A 23,002-nucleotide genomic window follows, 5' to 3' on the forward strand; every position below is an offset into this window, starting at 1 on the left:
TGGATAGGAGTTAGCTTTGGTGAAAGCTGGCGGGGGGTGTGGGGGTGGGGGGTGGAGAAAGTATTACCTGTGAAGGGATTGGTATGCAAAGGCCTAAAGTGGATGATGAATGAGAGCTCTTCAAAATGATTGATGACAGAGTAAAATGCAGGGGAGATGAGTTTGGAGAAGCCATAGGGGTCAGCCTTGAAGAGCTTGTACTCCATGCTAAGGATTTCTACAGAGTTTCCAGTGGGGGGTTAGGAAGGTTGTAACTACTGAAGTAAAGGATCAGATTTGCATTTTAGACAGTAGGAAACTGGAATGTAAGGCAGGAGAGGGAGGCAGAGAGTGAGGAGGCTGTGGTAGAAACACACACGTGTGGTCCCGGCAGCCTGTGAGTGTGGAGGTAGAGGGGCGCTCTTTCCCTTTTACTGTACAAACCAGAGATGCTTTTCTAGAAAGAAGTTCCCTTAAATCTCCTTAATGAGATCGGTTTATGTTTGGTTACTGGTTTGTTTATCAAATGGCACTCTAAACTCAACACTGGACAGGGGCACCTTAGGAAAGGTATACATTTCCTGGCTCACTGAGCTGCAGAGCAAGGCAAACTCTCAAAGATTTGAGATAGAGAGACCTCTGAGGGCTGGGAAGGGCCACAAGGAGCCTAGAAGGGTAAGAAGGATTTAGATCCCTATTTAGACCTATGCAGACTACAGAGCAAAAAAATCTAGATAGGAAGAAATACACGTGTATGTATATGGATTTTTTTTTTTTTCATAATATGAAGTGACTAAAGGCTAATTCCAGAATTCGGTATACTCAGATGTGTTATACAGAGCCATGTCTACTAAGAAAATAGCTCTGTTTCATCCTAGATAAATTCAGAACAGGTCAAATAATATTGACTGCCTTGATACTTGGAATGACGAACAGGGCTTCCCTGGTTGTGTGCAGGAATGCCAGGTCATGTGGGGACTGGATCCAGAAGTGGAACTGGAAACTGTAATCCTGCCCTGGCTTCCATGTGGTAATTTCCAAGTCACTTGAGAGGCGAGGACCTCAAAGTCCTAGAAAATGAAGCCAAACCATGTGAGCATGGTCAACATTCTTCCTTTGCACCCTGGTATTTCCCAACTTGGTTCCTCATCCTTCCCTGTCACTAATCTCAGAGTAAAAATATCCTCCTTCCCCTCTGCACAGTGTCCAGGAGCCACCCCTGTCCTGCTTTTGTGAATTGCCCCAGGCTCTTTCTCTTATCTGAAGTCTCTTTCTCTTTCAACACAGAATTCTCTCCCTCCACAAATCCCATTCTAAAAAGAATATCACTCATCCAGTTCCTCTTCCCCATCAATCTCTCTCCCCATGTTGCCTTCAATGAACTCTTGACATTTTAGAATAAACATGTGTCTCCATTTCCTTGTTCACTCATTTAACCTTGATTCCCACTTTTCTCCATCTTCTGCCCACCTCTCATCCACCAAGGACTTCTCTTGACCCAAAACATAATGATTTGTTCCTGATCTCTCTCTCTCCCTCCCTCCCCCCTCCCCTCACATCCCCATCAAATAATATTGACTATTAGCTCCTTAAAACTTTCTTCTTTTGGCTTTTTCACACTGAACTCTCCGGGTCCCACTAACTGTCGTGTGGTCCCTCTTCCACTTCCACTCCAAGATCCTCTCCTGCCTCCCAGTTTCCCTTTCTGCATTATCCCTTGGCAGTCTTCCTCAGTGGTTTGTACTGGTGCTCCAGTGTGGATATTTCCCAGAGTCAGTGACTCCAGCTGTCCAAGCCCAGTGGCTTGTTTCCAGCCACTTGCACAATATCTCCAACAGGATGTCCCCCCAGTTCCTCAAATTGCATATTTATTAACCTGACACCATCTTTGTCCTTCGGAACTGCTTTCCTGACTTCCCACTTTCTACTGATGGCACCTATGAATTTCCAGTTACCCTGGCTCAAATCCCCCAAGTTTATCTTTGACTCCACTCCCTTCTTCCCCAAGTATTGCTTGATGTCTTTTAAGCTCATTCTCCATCTCTACTTCCACTACTTAAGTGCAGTTTATAACCTCTTGCATCATCATCATCATCATCATTATCATTGTATTTGTGTGTTTACCACCCTTCAGCTACTCTGTTGCAAAGTGCTTTCCATTGATTTTCCCAGGCTGTATGAAGTAGCTACTTCTGTTATTATACTGTGAAAAACAGCTTTCTACCATCTTCCCAACTTCAACCTCTTCCTCCTTCAATTCATTTTAACCATTATTACAAGATTTGCCCCCTAAAACACTCTTCTAAGCTTGTCATTTTCCTACAGAAAAAAATGTTGAAGGGCCTCGTATTTCTTCCATCTCCTCTTATTAAGGCCCTCTGTGGCCTGGTTCCCCACTCCATGTGCCTTTTTCACAGTTTACCTTCCCCTAAGAATCCTATTTGTTCTTCAGTGTTTAACTCATATGCTTCTTCCTGATGGGATGGCTTCATGGAAAAGCAATCCCTCCCTTCTCTGCATTCTGATAACACAGCATCTGTCTTTGTTCTTTACACTTTCTGAAATGCATATATATGTTTTACTTTATTTTATTTTATTTTTTTGCCAGTGGCTTACCTTCCCTCGTGGACCAAGTGCTTTTTCTTTCCCATTCCCTGTCACGTGATGGCTGAAACACGGTGGGCATTCAATGAAAAATGGAGTGAATTACTGAATAACCTGCCTCACTCTTAAGGCAGGTGAAACAATGTCAAGAAAGGAGATCTCTACTATTTATCCTAAAAGAGGCCAGTGGTGGAGTCAAAAATCAAACCAGGACCAGGCAACCTGGTATCATAGAAGAAGCAGTGAACTGGTGGTAAGAAGGTTATGTTCTAGTTCTTATCAATTCTGACAACCACGGGTAAGACCCACCTCTGCTCTCTGGGCCTTGGATTCCTTATCCACCAAAAGAGTTTACATTGGATTTGTTGACTTTTAAGCTCTTTCCCCACGTGACAATTTTGTATTCTGAGACTTGTTCCATAGCATATAGATTGCCTCCTGCTAAGAGTACTTTGATAGTATCTTTTGCTTCAGACCTTCCAGCTGTAACTTGAAGTCCCTAGTGTGTCTGTTATCACATTGAGTCTCTAGAGGTCAATTTGGCCAGTCAACTCAGCTGTCCATTTGTCTGACCTTCAAGGCACACTGGTTGATGGCCCTTGGTCATTGACCCTCAGTGTGCCATCACCAGTCACCTCCCACTGCAATATTCCTGGGGAGAATGACTAGCAGTGCTCTAGGCCCCCAAATACTGCAGCCATTCCGTCGCATTCCTGCTTCTGCCTTTCGTAGACCTTCTGGGACATGTATTTACAGCCGCATGGTCTCTGTTCAGAGTCTAATGGAACCACTCTGCTCCATGACTTTCCAGAGGCTCCACCCCCCACCAACAACCATACCACTGTAATCCCTCCCCAGTGAGACAGAAAGAAACATCTCGAGCCTATGCCTTTTAGCCTCTCCGAACGAACAAAGGTAGGAATCAACTTCAGGGGAATCATTAGAAGAGTGGGGTGGGAGCACAGCTGTACAAAGAGTAGCTAGATTACAGGGGGTCCGAGGAGTCTGCTCCCAGAGCCCTCTTGAGAAAGGAGGACTACAGCATCCCTACAGTTGATTGTACAGGAGAACCCACCCAGCCATGTCTCAGAGAGATGACGTTGCCTGCTTGCCAGATTCCATTTGTCCTTCATTCAGGCAGTGATATGATTGAATTCCATATTTCAACATTTAAAAAATTAAGATATATTAAATGGCATTAAGATAAATCAGGCTCCTGGAAAATGGTCTGGGAAAATGTACACAAAGGAGGCTTATCACCAGCTTCCCCTAAAGGCTCAGCAACAGGACAGAGGGATGTCAGCCCTCTCTCTATGGGTAACCTCAAAAGACAGAGCCCAGGTGGTTGTCTTTGGGAAATAGGGAGGGGCAGGAGCAATGTCTGTCTCAGGCTGCCCTGAGCTTCTTGCTCCTCTTTCCCGAGCCCTGATTTCCTGCCAGTTGCAGGGAGAGTTTTCTCTTGTTCTTTCCTGATGTAACACACTCTGTCACGTTTGGTGGAAGGAGACCTATGGCAGCCAGAAGTCAAAGGTTTCGTTCTGGCTCTGTTATTTGTGGGCATAGAAACTCTTGGCAATGAACTGAGCCCCAGTTTCTGCATCTGTATGCTCATCCCTACAAGAAGGATTAAATAAGATCATATGAGTGAGAAGGCCTTTGTAAACTCTTGGCACATAGTATCGCTTAGTATTTGTTGAATGAATGATGCAGTATAAATATTGGCTATCGTTATGCCATACCCTGAGAGAAAAGTAAGGCGCCAATGAGAGGGGGAGGGTGGAGAAAAGGAATTGTGTTTAGAAATAGACTCACAACTTGTTTCCAAACACTATGTGGTCCTGTTGGTTTTTCTGAATGAACGAAACTACCTGCTCTCTGAGGTATTGGCTTTAACCATTTACCTCTCTACCCCAAGCCTTGTCAGGAAGTTTGAAGTCTTCTCTCACAGGTGCATCTTTCCAAAAACCACCTAATCCTGCAGACTTATCATTTATTCACTCAGCAAATATCTGCTGAGCCCTCACTATGCCAGGATGTAGTCAAGGCACTGAGAATACTGTGCTGCACAAAAAAGACAAATTTCCTACTACTGTGGAGTATATATTCAGTGATAAACCAAAAAACAAACAGGCAAGAAATGATGGTTTCAGGAAGTGATATGTGCTGTGAAGAAAATGAAAAGTGATATGACAGAGAGGACTGGAGGGAGAGGGGTCATCTTTAGATAAGATGGGTGGGGAAAGCCAATAGAGGAGGTGGCATCTAAGACCTGAATGAAATTTAGAAATATCCTATGTGGATATGTAGGGTAACGATGTTCCATGCAGAGGGGCCAATAAATGCAAAGGTCCCTAGGCAGGCCTATGCTTGGCCTGTTTTAGAAACTTCAGAGGACTCCATTGTAGCTGGAGTAGAATGTGGATGGAGCAAAAGAAAGTGGTAGGATATAAGATCAGCAAGTTAGAAGTTAGAAGAGAAGTCAGTAGGGGGTGGGGGTGGGGGGATCTGCAGGAGGAGAGGGGATGCAAGAAATACATGACCTATCTGGTGTGCATTTCAAAAAGATATTTTTGGCTGTTTTGTGGAGAGTAGACTATAAGGGGTGGGGAAAGATTGGCAGCTATTGTAGTAGTCCAGGTGAGAAATGTAATACTGAATCTCCAGTAGCTAGAACAGAGTGTGACACATATTTGGTGCTCAATAAATTTGAGAACATCCAGGCAGAAATGATCTTCAGAGAACCTACAGCTGTGATGGGCACACAGGAAGTGCTTGAAAATATTTTTTTTTTTCATGACTCAATGAGAAGAATCAGGCTTTCTTATAGCCCTTCTAGGCTTTGAGTTAATCTCAATATTTTGGATCTCTTAAAAATAATTTTTATTTTTCTAGCTAGTACTGTTTCCTGGGATCAATGTGTTTCATGGATTCATTTTCTTCTGCATTCTCATATGAAACAGACATGAGATGTCCAACTCTACCACCTCCATGATATCTCAGTCAGTGTTCATAAGTCCCTAAACCCTTTGCTCTCATTTGGATACTGCTCTTGTGTACTTTTCTTTTTTTTTTCTTTTTCCCCTTTTTGTCTTTTTTCGTGTCCGGCAACAGATCGCAACCCTCGGTGTTGCTCCCGCACCTCGCTCAGCCAGTGAGCGGACCCGGTCTGTACGTGGGATCTGAACCCTCGGCGGGAGCGCCACTGCACTCCCAAGCGGCGCACTGTAGCAGTGTGCCACCGGGCCGGCCCTCTTGTGTACTTTTCTATGTGCTCCTCCAGGGCAGGGACCTGCTTCATCAGTGCACCTCCAGAGCTTATCCCAGTCTGCACCACTGAATCAGCAAAGGATTATTACCTTAACTGGACTGAGGAGCACTCTAGTGCCTTGGTTGAATTCCGGGGGCTTCCTGCTTTCCTCCTGGAAAGGCCAGAACTCTTACTGGTGTCATTTGTCCCACTGTTCCAGGAAGTCCTAAAGCTAAGCAGATATTCCTTCCTTTTCTGTGTCTTTGGGCCTAGAGATCTCTGAATCAGGAGGAACTCTGTAAGACCAGTGGGATGAGGGAGGTACTTGATATGCTTTGGTCCTTGCTGTGCCTCTTCCCTCCTCTTTCACCAGCATCTTCTCAGCAGCTCTGCTCACACTGCCTCTGTTCAGGTCCTCATTGCCTCTCACCTGACTGCTGTGAGCATCTGAACTGATCTTCCTGCCTCCTGTCTTGCTTCCGTTCACCTACCCAGTTTCTGCATTGTCATCACTCTAGGTTGCCTATCCAAAGGAAAAACATGAATCTTATTCCTCCTGTGATTAAAAACTTTCAGGGGTTCCTTATTCCTCCAAGATAATGCCCAAATTCCTTGGCCAGGCATATAAGGCCTTTTAGCAGTGATTCCTCACTTATCCCTGCACCTTCTCTCAAGTGCCCTGTTCTTCAGACTCACTGATCTCCCTTTTCTAAACAGACACGGCTCTTTCAGGCTTCCATGCTCTTTAGCGTGGGCTTCCCATTGCCTTTGTTAGAGATGCACTGGCTTCCATCCAGTTAACTCCTGTTCACTCTCCAAATCCTGGATCTAATGTTACCTGGTTCATGGAGCTGGCCCTGATGATCCCAGGCAGTGTTAAGCCGTCCTTCTTGTGTTCTTGGCACATTGCACGTGCTTCCAAATCTAGTACTTGTTTTGTTGTAATTATTTGGTTTTCTGTCACTGTTCTCCAGTGAAGTGTGTGCTCCTCAAGGGGGATTACGTTTTGTTCATATTACTCAAATTCAAAAAACCTTGCTCACAGCATCCCTGACAGATGGTTCTCTAACCTCCATTTGAACACTGCCAAGGATGGGAGGAATTACAGGATATTATCCCTTCTATTTTTGCATGCTCATTCAATGTGTCCATTCATTGAATAAATATATACTGAGAATCTACTATATGCCAGGCACTGATTTAGGCACTGGGGTTCAGAAATACCAGATAAACATTTCTACTCTCTTGGAACTTATATTCTAAATTTTTTGAGTATATGGAAAAAAATGAGCTTGGAACAAATCAGAGTAACTTCATCATAATTCAGTGAAAGTCAGCCTGTGACACATAGGCTGGGTTTCATACAAATGCATGCTGAGTGAGTGAATGAACAAAGAGGCCATGAGGAAATGTGGATAAGTTGACCTAAGTAATTATCACTGAAGGGCAAAATAACTAGAAACACATCTTGCTGAAAATGGATAAGTAGCATCATTTTCCCATGAAGGTGAAGAAACTCTGGATCTTTTATATTCTACAGTAAAAGTGTAAACCAAGCAGACAGCAAGTTTAGGGAGAGACAAAGGGAAAATCTGCTTATGTAGGTGAGGAATTGATGCTGACTATTCTTGGCAAGATCTGAAAGCAAGTGAGAGTCCAGGAAGGTGGGATGTTTTTCCAGCACATAGAAAGGCCTTGTGGTACCCATCTGTGAGTCAACTCGCCATCCACAAGAGTCTTTCCTAGTTCACAGAAAGATCTGAATGGTTGGAATCCCTGAGATACAGATGTCATAGTCAGGCTATGTTCCTTGTCTGTCTTCTCTCCTAGGATTCTCAACCTTGGCTGCATCTCAAAACCAACTAAGGAACTTTTAAAACACATAAATATCTAGACTTTACCCCCAGAGAGTCCAAAACTTAGGTCTAGAGTACGATCGAGATGTCTATATTTCTTTTAAATTCCGAAGTTATTCTGATGCACAGCCATCTCTAGAATGTGGTCTTAGTTCCATCACTAGGGAAGGCTTCCCAGAGGAAGTAGAGCTTTCTGGAGCCCTAGGTTCTTGACCCCAGATTCCAGATTCCTACCCTACTCTTCCACTTTCCCTTTCATCCTCTGGGGCTTGAAAGCAGACTTTGGCATGTGACATACCAGGTTTTATATCCCAGATGTTCCATTTGCTCAGCTAGTGGACTGTGGGTGAATTATCAGTCTTTGAGCTCCAGTGTCCTCATTTCTAAAACAGTTAACAATACCTGGATCATTGTGGGGTTGTGAAGTATTAAATAACAGATATAAAAATCTGTTATTTTTATATCTGTGGGCAGTGCCGGCCATCCAGTAGGACTTGGATGAATGAATATGATCATTGTTGTTGTCGTCGTTTGTTTTTAAAATGGTTGGTTCATGTAAAGCATGAGGAGGCTGGAGCCTGCTGGTACCCTGACCTGTCTAGGAGGGCTTTGTCTTCTTGTGTGGTGATGCCTGGGAAAATGTCAGAAGAGTTCCGTGAAGCTACCATATGGTTCAGATGTCACTGGAAGGCAAAATGACAGTTGCAAGAGATCGGAGAGCAAGAACAGTGTAGTATCATGTCACATACCACTGCAAGATTCTCTGTATTACAAAGCCCTGTTGCTTTGCAGCCATTGCTCATGTGGTTTGAGGCAGTTGTGGAGCCACCAGCCTGAGAGCTTAGAGCAGAATAAGAAAAAAAAAATCACCTTGCAGGACATAATTGTAATCAATTATTCCTATAATTGCTTGTTTCTCTCTATGCAACATCAGAAGATGAACTATGTGGGGCTGGGGATGTGATGCAGCTTGTTCAGGGCTGTACTCTCAATCACTAGCACAGACTTTGGTCCAAAATAGGCAGAGCAGTTCTTTAAAAAATGGATTTGATCCAAGGGTCTTTTGGTAAATCCAGAATGTAGATTCTCCTTGACTTTTTCTTGACCCCCTCTTCCTGTCACCCTCGCTTAGCTTATTCTCTCACTCTCTAAGGTCTCCTTGGGGGTCTAATTCCATGCCTGGCCCTCACACTGCCCTCGACTAACCTAACTTAAATGCATTTCTTCACTTTCCTTTCCCATAATCAAAGCATCTTTGACTCAAAGGAGCCATGGAGATCGTCTAACACACACTGAGTTTATGGATTAGGAAGCTGATGCCCTGAGAGGGTCACCGACTCTCCAAGGTCTCGCAGCACATTGAGGCACAGCTGGGAAGAAAGTTCTTGCCTCCTGCTTTCACATGCAGGCTCTACCACTGCTCCATGCTGCCTTGAACTGTGTAGAGCCTCCAAGCCTGCGGGGAGGCCTCCACATCTAGAAAGACTCACTCTGCTCTCCTCGGACCCTTGTGCAAAGGGGTTCCAGATCCAGGGTACATACCAAATGGTTAACACCCTGTGCTCTAGAGACAGGCTGCCAGAATTCAAATGCTTACCTTTCTAATTACTAGCTGCGATCTTGGGCAAATTGCTTAACCTCTAATTTGCCATCTGTAAAATTGGTGTGATGATAATAGTACCTCCTTCACTACTTTGTGAAGATTCAAAAAGATAATAATGCAGGAAAGGCATTTAACATCATTATGTTTTCCTCATCAGGTCCGAGTTCCAGTTGTGACAATCAAGCTACCTAAGCAGTGGAGGTCACATTTTTCCTACTCTTGAGAGAATAGGGAGTTCAGTTTCTGTGTTTCTCAGGGACTATTGTCATGGCAAGGACTCTGCACTGATTCTCGCCCTCTGTAGGCAGAAGTCCAGGAGAAGATGCAGTGTGCTTGGACTCGGGTGGCAGGCACATCGGGGCCAGTGCAGCCAGGCTGCACCTAAAATTTTAATGTAGATTGGCTGTGACGCCTGTGCAGGGGCCCAGATTTAGAAGCAGAGCAGGACAACTCTACCCAGGCTGGTGACAGGCCTGGAGCACTGTTCCCATTGGAGAAAGTGGGGGGCGTAGCAGGCAGGAGAATTTGCTCAGTCTGGCCTGGTGGCACTGTTTTATTAATGATCTGGAAGAGCAGAGGAACAGTGACTTTAATTAAATTTGCCAGTGATATTAAAAGATGTCAGGAACCACTGCTGAGGACACAGACACCTTGCAGATGGCCCCAGGGGGCATTAGGAAGATAATCCAGGAAAGAGATGAGAGGCCATAGGCTGAGCTGGGGCATCAGTTTGGCAGAGGGAGAGGAAGGTGACATGGGGGCAGAGGGTCACCATATACAGAATCTGCCCTAGGCCCACCCTCCTTATCTGCATCTGTTCTGTTTGCAATAGATTTCTAAGTGACCTGCCTGCTCTGGTCCTGTCCCCTTGCAACCATCCTAAACCCTTTAGCCAAATTGATTTTTCTGAAATATAAATCGGACCATGTCATTCTCCTGTTTAAAATCCTATCATTGGCTTTTCACTCCCTTAGGATAAAATCCCATCTTCTCAGCCTGGCATGTAAGACTTGCCATGAATCGAGTCTTCCCTACCGTCCGGCCTCATCTTCCAACCTCCTGCCTCACACTGAATTCCTGTAATCCCATGCACTCGGCGGGCTTTTTCATGTCTCCATGTCTTTGCTGGGGCTGTTCTGTTTGACTCGAATGCCCTTCCCACTTTCTTTTCTCTCTCTCTCTTTTTTTTTTTGACTAGAGCTCATTCATGCTTGAAGACTCATTTCAGGGATCACCTCCTTCAGAATGCCCTGCTGAGTCCCCAAGCTGGCTCAGTGCCCTTCTTGTGTTCCCACAGCATTCTGCCCTTCCCTCCACTGTTTCTAGTGACGTGTCTATTTGTGCATCCCTCCACCCCTGCTAGATTGTACCTCTGAGGGCAAACGCTGTGTCTCATTTTTCATTTTGTCCACGGACATCTACTGCCGGGCCTGGCACATTGTGGGCCTTTGTCAATGTTTGCCAAATGGAACTGATAGAAAAGAGAATATCGGGGTGGGAAACAGCAGCAAGCAGCCAGCACACCCCCAGTAAGCCTGGGGATGAGGTGACTCCACCACATGGCCTGTCTCTCCTATGAGGGTGTGTGGGACAATCACACCAGACTGGAAGCTGATTGGGGGCCATGCATGTTCTACAACAAAGTGGGACATCTTGGTAAAATGGAGTGGTTAAAACCACACATTTCATGTGGTCCGTGTATGAGTTCTTGCTCTACTGTTTCCTTGCTTTCTACTTTGAGTAAATACTTCACTAAGACTCAGTTTCCCAAAATGTAAAATAGGAATAAAAATATTACTAATCTCATATGATTGTTATGAAAATTAAATGAGAAAGTACTTAGCATTATGCGACAATAAACACTTATAAATGTTAATTACTATTATTAATATTTTTATTATTTGAGGTGGTCCTAAGGGGGTCTGAAGAAGAGTCATATCCCTAACTATGCCTTTGGGCTGATTAAGAGCCTTCTGGAACCACAGAAGATTAGTTGGGTCTCTAAGGGCATGAGGTGGACCCCCCAGGAGGTGGGGATCTGTTTCAATTGGTGTCTGGGTCCTGGAGTAATGGCACAAAAAATGACCATTGGCTTGGTCATCAGAGGTGTCCCCTCTCCTTCTCACATCTCAGCCAGAAACCATTTCCTGGCAGGGCTGTGAAGAGCAACTGGGAATTCACAGGGCACTTTCCAGTTTTGATTCCAAAAACTGGGTGCAGGCATTTACTAGCCACCCTGCCTTCTTGCCTTGTTTTCTTTTGTCCTTTGCTTTAGTTCGTTTGTTTTTTCAGGGAACAGTCTTTCTAAACTGGCCTCTGATTCTGACCACATGATAGCATATTCCCCATAAAAACCTGTCGCCACAGGATGTCTTCAAGTCTGAGGGAAAGCAAGGATCAGGATTCCCCTTAATTCTTCTAGTGTGTAAGATAAATTGGAGCACATGTCCCTGTTAATCAGGATAACTCTACTACCTCAGTGTCCCATGTCCTTTCACTACAGAAGGCCAGCTCTCTTCCCTCACCTGCGGACACCCCACCCCCTTGGGGTTGGTCAGCCCACACAGCTGCCCCCTTCTGTCACCATGTTGGTTCTTGATTAAAGAGCTGCTCCAGCTGTGCATACCTTCTGTATCCTCCTGCACTGGGCTTATCAGAATCCACAAAATGTCAGGGTTTTCAGCGGTCGAGGCAAGTAGCCAAGATAGTTTACTGTCCACATTTCTCCAGGCTGGGTGAGTGTCAACCCTGTAAATGTGGGTCTCTGCACACATCATGGATTACAAAAGCTTTCCCAGCCTCTGAATATGGATGCTGAACATCTTCAACCTCCCTACCCTTCCACGGTCATGCTCATAACCTCTTCTCCTCTGAGTGAGCTCAAGGGCAGAGGCCCCAAGCACTTGTTGTGATAACCCCTAGTACCTGGGCTAATGGGGAATGTGAGCCTCAGCATTTGGCTGCCATTCTGGGGAATGTGAATCCAGGTTAATCCACAGGCCCTTTGGTAGGAAGACTTTCATGGTTACACTAGGCTCCCTGACCTACTGTGAATTTCTCTTTGAGTACAAGGTTTGGGAATTTAAAAAGCTTCTGTATAGTCTCTAAAATCTAGTCAGGTTGTGTCTATGAGATATATATGCACAGATAATGGCATGTGCAAAGGTCCCGAGGTGTACAATAACTTGGCACAATCCAGGGGCAGAAAGGAGGCCATTGTTGTTGAAATGTAGTAAGAGAGAGAGTGATGGGGGCAAAGGGGGAAGAGAAGGAAGGAATTAGTTCATGCTAGGCTTTGCAGGTCATAGTAGGAAACCTGGTCTTTATATCAAGAGCAAAAGAAAACTACTAAATGGTTTCAAATAGGGGAGCGATGTGCTTAAATGTTTTTGTTTTGCTTTGTTCTTTTAAAGATTACTGAGGCTGTATGAAGAAAGTAAAATTGAGAACTAGCAAGAATTGGAGTGGTGAGTTCAGTTAGGAGGCTGCTGCAGTGGATTCAGCAGGTGGGAAGAGATGGTGGCTTGGCTGTGACGGTGATGGTAGAGATGGAGAGTTTATAGGATTAGTGCTGGATTGGATAAGGGATGGGACAGGGAGGAAGGCTTGCAAACTAATACCTGTTTTCCAGCATGAGCAACTGGGTGGATGGAGATGCTATTTTCTGAGATGGGAAACTGGAGAAAGAGGAACAGATATGGTGACCAGGACTTTGAATCTTTTAAGGTGCTATACCAATGCAAATCAGCATTCTTCTATTACTAAAAGTAGCCTGTATGGTTGTAGCAGAGGGGAAAAAAAGAGCAGGTTGCTTTTTTTTTTTTTTTTTAATCTATTGTATGGTGATTTTTACTCTCATTCCATCCAAATGTGGCAATGAATGGAAAGATGAGTCTGTAGTTTCACTTTTGTTTTCTCCCATTGTTCTGAACTCACCTTTTAGTGGCTTGAGGCCAGCAGATGAGGTGCATTTCACTCCAAAATCTTGTCTCCAGTCAAAAAAAAAAAAAACTTATTTGAGAGCCATTTGCATGTTTTATTAATAATGATTTCTACTACTTGACCTTTTCCATGTTTGGGTTTGGAATTGAGTGGCTGATTGATCTTTATCTTCCTGTAACTGGCTGCCTACACTGTTCATAAGCATGTTTTACTGGAGGGTTAAAAGCTGCTGTGGTCTTGGTCTTGGGCACACCTTACAAGGCCTCAGTTTAGCTACAATGCAGGTAGTATTCACTATGAATCGACTTTCTTGATTTCCTAAGCAATCTCAGAATTATAATTTGCCTCCCAAAGTTTTGCATTTAGGGAAAGATTTTTTTCCCAGGTGGGCTCAATTACACACAGAGCCAGTTATTCTATTTTGGGGGACTAGCCCATGAAAATTCAATTTAATAGGCTCTCTTGCAAACCTATGTTATGCAAGATTTCCGAGTATGATGACAATGAGGTAAGAAATCATTATTAATAAAATACCCTGAAAACCCTACAAAAAGTATAAGCGGGAATGAAGTTTCAGGTCATACGTGGTCTGTTTTAAGTTGATTGTTGAGAATGCTCATAGGTAACAGTGGGCTTGGGAGACAGACCTGGAAGGGTATCACTTGCATTTCCATCACCAATACTCCCAGCTATTTTGAGCATTCTTCAACTGAGTCTGCACCAGATGGTTCTGAGGACAGAGCAGCAATTTACACCTCCCATTGACATCTATTTTTTCAGTGAGAGACTCCCCCATATGTCAGTGCAATATGTCGCTTGAGGTGAAGCATCAGTTTGTGTTGGTGGGAACCTGCCATTTGCTGTCCCCCTTTTCCTCATGACTTTTCCTGCCTCTCTAATCTTTTCTAGGTCTCTGGCCTGTCAGGACGACCATTGGTGCTGCGGTGGAAGCCAGCGGCTAAGTCTCGTGTATGGCGTGGTTAAGGTTGCAGCCTCTCACCTCTGCCTTCCTCCATTTTGGGCTGGTTACTTTTGTGCTCTTCTTGAATGGTCTTCAGGCAGAGGCTGGTGGATCAGGGGATGTGCCCAGCACAGGGCAGAACAATGAGTCCTGTTCAGGGTCATCTGACTGCAAGGAGGGTGTCATCCTACCAATCTGGTATCCAGAGAACCCTTCCCTTGGGGACAAAATTGCCAGGGTCATTGTCTATTTTGTGGCCCTAATATACATGTTCCTTGGGGTGTCCATCATTGCTGACCGCTTCATGGCATCTATTGAAGTCATCACCTCTCAAGAGAGGGAGGTGACTATCAAAAAGCCCAACGGAGAGACCAGCACAACCACAATTCGGGTCTGGAATGAAACTGTCTCCAACCTGACTCTTATGGCCCTGGGTTCCTCTGCTCCTGAGATACTCCTCTCTTTAATTGAGGTGTGTGGCCATGGGTTCATTGCTGGTGATCTGGGACCTTCCACCATTGTAGGCAGTGCAGCCTTCAACATGTTCATCATCATTGGCATCTGCGTCTATGTGATCCCAGATGGAGAGACTCGCAAGATCAAGCACCTGCGAGTCTTCTTTGTCACTGCTGCATGGAGTATCTTTGCCTACGTCTGGCTCTATGTGATCCTGGCAGTCTTCTCTCCTGGGGTGGTCCAGGTTTGGGAAGGCCTTCTCACGCTCTTCTTCTTCCCTGTGTGTGTCCTTCTGGCCTGGGTGGCAGATAAACGACTGCTCTTCTACAAATACATGCATAAAAAGTACCGCACAGATAAACACCGAGGAATTATCATAGAGACAGAGGGTGACCACCCTAAGGGCATTGAGATGGATGGGAAAATGATGAATTCCCACTTCCTAGATGGGAACCTGGTGCCCCGGGAAGGGAAGGAAGTGGATGAGTCCCGCAGGGAGATGATCCGAATTCTTAAAGATCTGAAGCAAAAACACCCAGAAAAGGACTTAGATCAGCTGGTGGAGATGGCCAATTACTACGCTCTTTCCCACCAACAGAAGAGCCGCGCCTTCTACCGGATCCAAGCCACCCGTATGATGACTGGTGCAGGCAATATCCTGAAGAAACATGCAGCAGAACAAGCCAAGAAGGCCTCAAGCATGAGCGAGGTGCACACGGAAGAGCCTGAGGACTTTGTCTCCAAGGTCTTCTTTGACCCGTGTTCTTACCAGTGCCTGGAGAACTGTGGGGCTGTACTCCTGACAGTGGTGAGGAAAGGGGGAGACATGTCTAAGACCATGTACGTGGACTACAAAACAGAGGATGGTTCTGCCAACGCAGGCGCTGACTATGAGTTCACAGAGGGCACTGTGGTCCTAAAGCCAGGAGAGACTCAGAAAGAGTTCTCTGTGGGCATCATTGATGATGACATTTTTGAGGAGGATGAACATTTCTTTGTGAGGTTGAGCAATGTCCGCTTAGAGGAGGAGCAGCCTGAGGAGGGGATGCCTCCATTGATACTCAACAGTCTTCCCTTGCCGCGGGCTGTCCTAGCATCCCCTTGTGTGGCCACAGTGACTATCTTGGATGATGACCATGCAGGAATCTTCACTTTTGAATGTGATACTATTCACGTCAGTGAGAGTATTGGTGTTATGGAGGTCAAGGTTTTGCGGACATCAGGTGCCCGGGGCACAGTGATTGTCCCCTTTAGGACAGTAGAAGGGACAGCTAAGGGCGGTGGTGAGGACTTTGAAGACACATATGGGGAGTTGGAATTCAAGAATGATGAAACTGTGTAAGTAGCCTTTGCATATTCTACCCCTCCCCCACCCCATCCTCTGCCATCTCTTTCTGTCCTTCTGCTCCACCCTTTAAAACTCTTCCTTGTGTTTTGTTAATGTCACACTTTGGTTTCATCACAGGTATGCAGGATCAACAGACACTACCGGACAGGTTCTATTTCCAAACTCTCCTTCAGTGTTCTTGGTTTGAGTTGTTTCTGAGCAAGGAATCCTGTAATCTGAGGATGCAGAACATTTTGTTAACTGACACTCAAAATGATGGTTGGTGGAGGTGTGGGATGACAGAACGTTTGTGACATCAGATTTTGGAGAATTCTTGTGACTAAGTAAGAGCTAGGAAACTGCTTGGGCCTCTCCTTCCTCCCCCCACATACCGAGGCTGATGAGTTCTGAAGCCAATCCTTTCCTTCTGGGACAGCAATAGCCCGATCCGAATATTCTCAGGAAAACAAGTGGCATTGACTTTTTTCCCCTTATTGCAGTTGTATTGTATAGCCAGATTTCAGGCACCTCTGCTTCAATTCGGAAATTGCAAAATTGATTGAAACTTGGCAATCTCTTTAAACGCCCATCAGCTATTTTATGGTGTGAGGCTTGTCCAGCCTAGAGGTGATGAATCAGTGTAGCTTGAGTACTGGAGGTATTTTGGGGAAGCAGAGGTCCCAGGGCAGGGCCACCTGTCTTTAGTCACTAGTCTAAGCTCCAAAATCTGGCTAAGCAGTGAAGGAGGAGCCTCTCAGGAATTGTGGGAGAAAATACGTTTTCTGTATGGTCATCCCTTTTCACAGTCCGGCCTCTCCTCAAATACTTCTCGAGTCAGGGCCCCATTTAGTCCTTCAGGAAGTGCAGCATTGCTCTTCTATTTCTTCTATCACCCTAAGGCCTCTCCACACTGAACCCTCTTGCAAATTGAGTGCTCTGTCCTTTTCCCAGATGGATAGCTTTGAAAAAGAAAGCAGAATGACTTTCCGCAGGATTTGCAGCTTACCAGGGTGGCCTAGAAGGATGGAGATGAGAAAGGGGAACATGTCTCTGAATTCCTGCTCGTGTCTACACACAATAAGCAGCAGCAGATGTTCCCACCGATGGATAAAAGGGGCATATAGGAAAGGAGGATGTTGGACTGCTCCAAGAACCTGCTAATTACACTTTCAGTGGGAAATGAAACCATACGACTTCTAGAAGAGTGAGGGAAAGAACTCATGGAAAAGAGAGGTCCATAGAACCTAGGGAGAGGTGTCATAGAAGTGTTTCTTCCCAGGTCCAGCCATGAGACAGAGCTCAGAGAAGATTGGGTTCTGCTAACAACAGAGCTGAGTGACCCAAAGGACTCTGGCCCTGTCCTTACTCAATCCCTTTCTGATAATGTGACTTTGGGCAAGTCATTTAGTGGCTCTGGTACTAAACTCTCCGATAAGCAAAGTGGGAGTAACAGTACTTTCCTTGCCTGGAGGCAGGGTCAGATCTTTTTGCAGTTCTTTCCAGCTCTAAGATTTTCTGAGCCATAGACATGGGCACTCAGTGTAGGTCATATTTGCACTAGCCAGAAACGGAACAGGAGATATTACCTCCTGAAGGGAAATAGCCATTGACAAATTGATTTATTAGAGCTCCATTTAGTCATTTTGCTGGGAAGGATAATCATTTGTTAGCGTTAAGTAAAAACTTGTGCCTTCCAGAGAATACTATCCATTTATATGTGCTCTAGGGAGAGTGTTTATACATACAAATGAAGGACAGGCCCTCGCTGAGAAGACAAGCTCTGTGAAATTTCACACATATTTATGTGATGACAGTATGTAAGAGGTTATTGTCAACCATTAAATGACATCAAGACTGCAAAATTTGCCAGAATTTGATAGATTCATAATTCCCCCAATTCAGTACCCTATCTACCAATGGCAGGGAAGAGTAGTTTTTGAGAGATCAGCGGCTTGGCTCCCAATATCCTCATTCTAGTAATAATCAATTATGCATCTCTGCATATGACTAAACCTTCAAACTCATTTATGCTTTCAGTTTGTATAATACTGTGGTGTAAATGGGTCTTGTGAATTATTGCTTCTGAGTGATATTTGTTCTAAATGTATGTCAACTTCCAGAAGTTTGAGATTCTGGTCCAGATATCCTATGGTTTGGCAAACAAATCTATATTCCCATCTATCCCTTTGTGTTGTCTTTTTTTAGACTTCAGGATAGTTCTATCCTTTTGGTTTTCTTCATGGCAGAATATTAAGTCTAAAACCTGCTAGTCTATCCTCACATAGCACCTCTACCCTCGATATTTTGAATTGTAATTTTACTACTAGAGGCAGTATTATGTAGCAGAAAAACAGTGGGATTTATGTACTCTGGGTTAGAATTCTGGCTCTACTAATGATTTAACTATGTGGTTTGTGGAAATTTTATTAGCCTATGAGATCATTTGCTCATTGGTAAAGTGGGATAATAATATCTCTTTGTAGGGCTGTTATGATGACTCAAGACAGTGTGTGCAATGTGCCTGGTACAGGGTATGCGCTCATTAAACAAAGCCCTAAGTAGGAATATTGATGAGTTAACAATATACTTTAGAAGATGCTGTTGAGTTGATCTTGGATCTCTGTGTGACCTAATTAATAAGCATGCTAGTGTTTTGGTTACTGTGAAGAGTCCTAACCTAAACTCATAAAATATTAGAGCCAGAAAGGCTCTTAGAATTTTTTTCTAGAGTAGTGCTTCTAAAATTTTAATGTGCTTATCAATCACCCAGAGTTCTTGATAAAATACAAGACTGTATTCAGAAGGTGATTCAGAAGGTCTGGGATAGGGCTTGAGATTCTGCATTTCTAACATGCTCCTGATGATGCTGGTTCCAACTTAGAGTTGAAAGGCTGGGAAGCCCTTGATCAAACCACAAGACCCAGAAAAGAAAGTGGCTTTTCAAATGACTTGCTTAATTGAATCACGAATGCTTGCTTTCCAGTTCCAACTTTCAACCCCAATTTAGCAAGAATCCAGCTCTTACCCTGAAGCCCTGCTAATTGCAATACCAATCTGGAAACTGAAATTGAAACCTTCAGGATACTTTGATAGAAGCTGTGTGATACTTGGAACAATTCCGTGTTCTAATCCCTCTCTCTTGGTGTGGCTTTGTTTGCCTACCACGCCTGGTAGTATTGTAAAATTTCCACACACCAAACTCCTCTCAATATAGTCAAGTTGAAGCCAGGCCTATGTCTTAGCAATTATATTGGATCCATTAATTTGCTTATTTGGTTTTATGCTTTACTTCTTCAAAGGTGTCCTTAGCAGCATAGTGGGATGAAAAAAGCATCAACTTTTGGAATCTGACAAACAGACGTGAATTCATCACTCACCAGCAGTGTAACTTTGAACAAGTCACTTCTCTAGTCTGAGTCCCAGATTTTTTGTTGGAATGATGTAAATAATATCTATCCTTCAAGGAAGCAATAAGGTGCTAAATATAAATATGAAAAAAAAATGCACAGTGCCTTCTCATAGAAGTTCAGTCATTCAACAAACATTAATTAAATATTTTTTATATACTAGGTATGTTGCTAGGTGCTGGGGATAAATAAATGAATAAGACAAGTTGGCATTTCAGAGCCTAAGGATCTTATTCTCAGGTAGAGAGGATCAAGGTAGACAGACAAATCAAAACACATGAGAGAAGTGGTTGAGACAGATTCAATAAAAGGAGAATGAGAACTCCCCGCTCTGTGTGCGACACTGCTAAAGCTTCTAAAGTATCTTCATCGAGGATGTAGTAGTGATGGGAGTGAAGTGGGGGTCGGCACATGATTAATTTATACCCATGTTACAGTAAACCCTTGACATTTGAGAAGGATACTATTGACATCTTCATGACCTAGAAGAATCCCCATTTTTGTGACTATCAATACAGAACTTCATTAGAATTATGCCCTTTAAGACTACAGCATACAATTACAAACCCTCATGGAGATATGGGTTCTGCCGGCAGGCTAATTCTATTCATTAAACAAGTGCCCGACTCCTGTATCCCAAGCTCGCAGCACGCCTCTGCAAAATAACAGATTATTGCAGCTCATGGACCTTTGGGGTCTCAGGGAATAGTCAAAGCCACAGATGTCAAATATGCAAATGCCAACATCTACTATAATTAAATAGCACAGGCTTCCTTCAAAGAGCAGAGTATTGGTTGTGCTGCACATTTTCCAACCAAGTCAGAATGTTGAAGCCGGGAAGAGTCTGACCTCCCATTTTACAAATTATGAAGCTGAGATTCAGGGAGGTAAAGTGACTTGTTCAAGATCACACAGCTAGATATGATAAGAGTTGGAAAGAACTTTAGAAAGTTAGTGTTGTAAAGCACTTTAGAAGCTACCAATTTAATGCACTCCCTCTTTCCTGGTCTGGACTTCTATATTTTATTTTTGTCCGTCAGGAAAATGTTAACTTTGGAAAGAATGTGGAAACTCTTGGGGGAAAGATGCTCTGGAAGTGCAGATCCAGGAGTATTATGAAACTAATGTCTTGACTAAAAATAATAGCACATATGGACTATTTTTAATCTCTTGGTTCACCTTGAGACTGTTCAGGAAGAAAAATATTGAGCCCATAGAAATTTTTTAAAAAGTCTTAATCTTAGTTGATCCCTTACAAAGAAAAGGTGACATGCACAACTGGGACATCTTTTAGACAGTGCTGGGGAACTGCAGACTAGACCTTGTTCCACAAAATAATAAATTTTTTTCAAAATGATGCAGGCCATTCTCTTCCAAGGGTGCTTTCTCTGTAACATTTTAACCCCCAAGAAATCTTTCCATCAAAATCTGTAAAAATTTGGACTGTTCCAGGATGCAATGTGCACATTCTCCAGTTAGACTGAAACACTGTAGGCTTTTTTCTTTTTCTTTGGCTCAGCAAGGTGTTAGGATAGTCTCTTTCCAGCCACAGAGGGTGAGGATGCCCTTTCTGTGCTTGAGACGAGCCACAAGCTGCCAGCTTGGTGACAGTGAGAGTGGGGTGGAGGAAGCGACCCTTCTCCCCTGGCTGGTATCCCTCCCATTCTCTTTCCTTCTGCCTGCAGTGTCAGTAACAAGAACCCTCCCCATCTTTAGGTAGACAGTCAGTCACTAGAACCATGGCTTCATGAAACCCTCAGAGGAGCTATCTACTTGGCCCATAAGGGAATCCATTTTTGTAGCAATTAATTGTTGAATGGGGGTACTTAGCAATACAGGGGAGCATTTCAAGTAGGATTATTCAACCATAACTCCCCCCAGTTCTGGGCCCAAGGGAGTGATTAAAGGCTATGTGAATTTTTCATCAGAAGCATTAGATGTTGTGTCCAGAAGGACCCCAGGTCCTTATAAAATGTTTTTTCTCGCTTTTCTTCTTAATTACTGAGATTGTCAAAGAATATGTCAAAAAATGACATGTTCCAACTCCAGGACCCATAAAGCACTCCAAGTCTGCTGAGAACCTTATGTATGTGCAAAAATCTCCAGGAAGTCCAGACCCTCCAGGTTAATTTGTTTTTGAGTCTAGGGGTACAGAATCCCCTAGCAATACTGGGTTGGGCAGCTCTCCCTCGACCTGACTTAGGCCAGGGCTATATGCAGCAGAGCACCCAGCGTGCCTGCCCTGCCCTGCTCACACTGGTTTGTCCTCCGGTGTGAGAAAACTCAGTACTGCAGGGCTGGTGATCCCATGGGGAGAATGTCGGTATGGGTGTGAGGAGAAAGACACACTGTGGTTGGAGATGACCACATGCCTGGCCACTCAGCAAATGAAACAGTGTCATCCTCAAAGCGGGCTCTCCTGTGCCATGGTTGAAGAGGTGCTAACTGGGGCTTCAGACAATTATAAAGGGTTGTAGAGGTGGATCCTGCCATGGGCCTTGCTTATTTTCTCTTGACTCTTCTGGCTCTCAGAGTTAGTTTCTTCTTTCACTCACAGGAATGGAGGTGAGGGAGACTTGAGCAAAGTGAGGCAGGTGAGTGGGGAGCATGCTTCCTGGTGGTCCAACCTCTCACCAGCTCCCCAGATGTGTCTGGATGCGGCATGAACACGCATTCCTTCTCCACCCTTTGACTATGTCCCGCCAACTGCATAAGGAGGGTAGCAGAGGTCAGAGCTGTGGTCTTCAACTTATTCAAAATGCTCTTCTTGTTGTTTTTTAAAAAGGGAATCTAAGTTGTGCTTCCAGAACCCAGTCTGAAGTTCTGGCATAGAGCCAGTAGCATATGATTGGCAGTTGAAGAGAGGGAACACCTTAATCTGCAAATAGAGCAAGGTCCCCATATTTCAATTCTGCACAGTCTAGAAGCATTTTGCAAGAATCAAATGCTTTGAGGATTTTGCTAAATTACCATGAAGGACAGCACTACTAAATATTCTCAGGTGGCATGATAGTTATCATTCATAGGAATTATATTCTCACGCCTACGAAATGCTGGGTACCCAAGTAAGAAATTATCTGGATAAGTAGAGAAAAATTTAAAATTGAAAGTGGAACTTACTTATTATGGAAAATTTTGTTTTTCTGGAAACTTAGTGATCACTAAATAGGCGTATAGATTTAAGTTCAGCTGTCACATTGGCACTATCCTTACCCTCCCTAGTTGAAGGTCAGTGTGCACAGACACAACTGGGCTAACCTGTCCCTGCCTGAGCCCAGTTCAGTTACCATTTGGTGGGTAGGGTTAATGAAGAACTGGTTATTTATGATCCAGACAACTCTCTGTAGTAAGTTCTTTGGTTGGTACTTTCAAAATAAATGACAGCTTAACAATAACTTAATATTCAGAATGTGGCAGAAAATGGCTGCACAACATATTATGGATTATGGATGACTACTTCCGCTGTCTCTTCCTAGTAATCCATCTTTTCCCAGACCATTTGATCTTCATCTGTGAGTCTCTGCGTTTCTCCTCCTGTATCTCACATGACTTTCACTCACCCACTACCATCTCTGACCACGTCTTTCTGAATTGTGTTGATGCAGGGTGTACTTTGCCAC

General features: G+C 44.1%; 1 protein-coding gene across 1 annotated transcript in view; it reads left to right on the plus strand.

Moving 5' to 3' along the window:
• SLC8A3 (solute carrier family 8 (sodium/calcium exchanger), member 3) overlaps window positions 1-15,990 on the plus strand; it is a 21,487-nt gene extending 5,497 nt beyond the window's left edge. Inside the window, exon 2 of the mRNA XM_008578679.1 lies at window positions 14,141-15,990. Within this exon, the coding sequence (XP_008576901.1) occupies window positions 14,203-15,990 (1,788 nt within the window). The 5' untranslated portion in view covers window positions 14,141-14,202. The remainder of the gene's footprint in view (window positions 1-14,140) is intronic.
• Window positions 15,991-23,002: the final 7,012 nt, after the last annotated feature.

This window comes from Galeopterus variegatus, unplaced genomic scaffold (assembly GCF_000696425.1).
Source record: "Galeopterus variegatus unplaced genomic scaffold, G_variegatus-3.0.2 Scaffold1741, whole genome shotgun sequence".
NCBI lineage: Eukaryota > Metazoa > Chordata > Mammalia > Dermoptera > Cynocephalidae > Galeopterus > Galeopterus variegatus.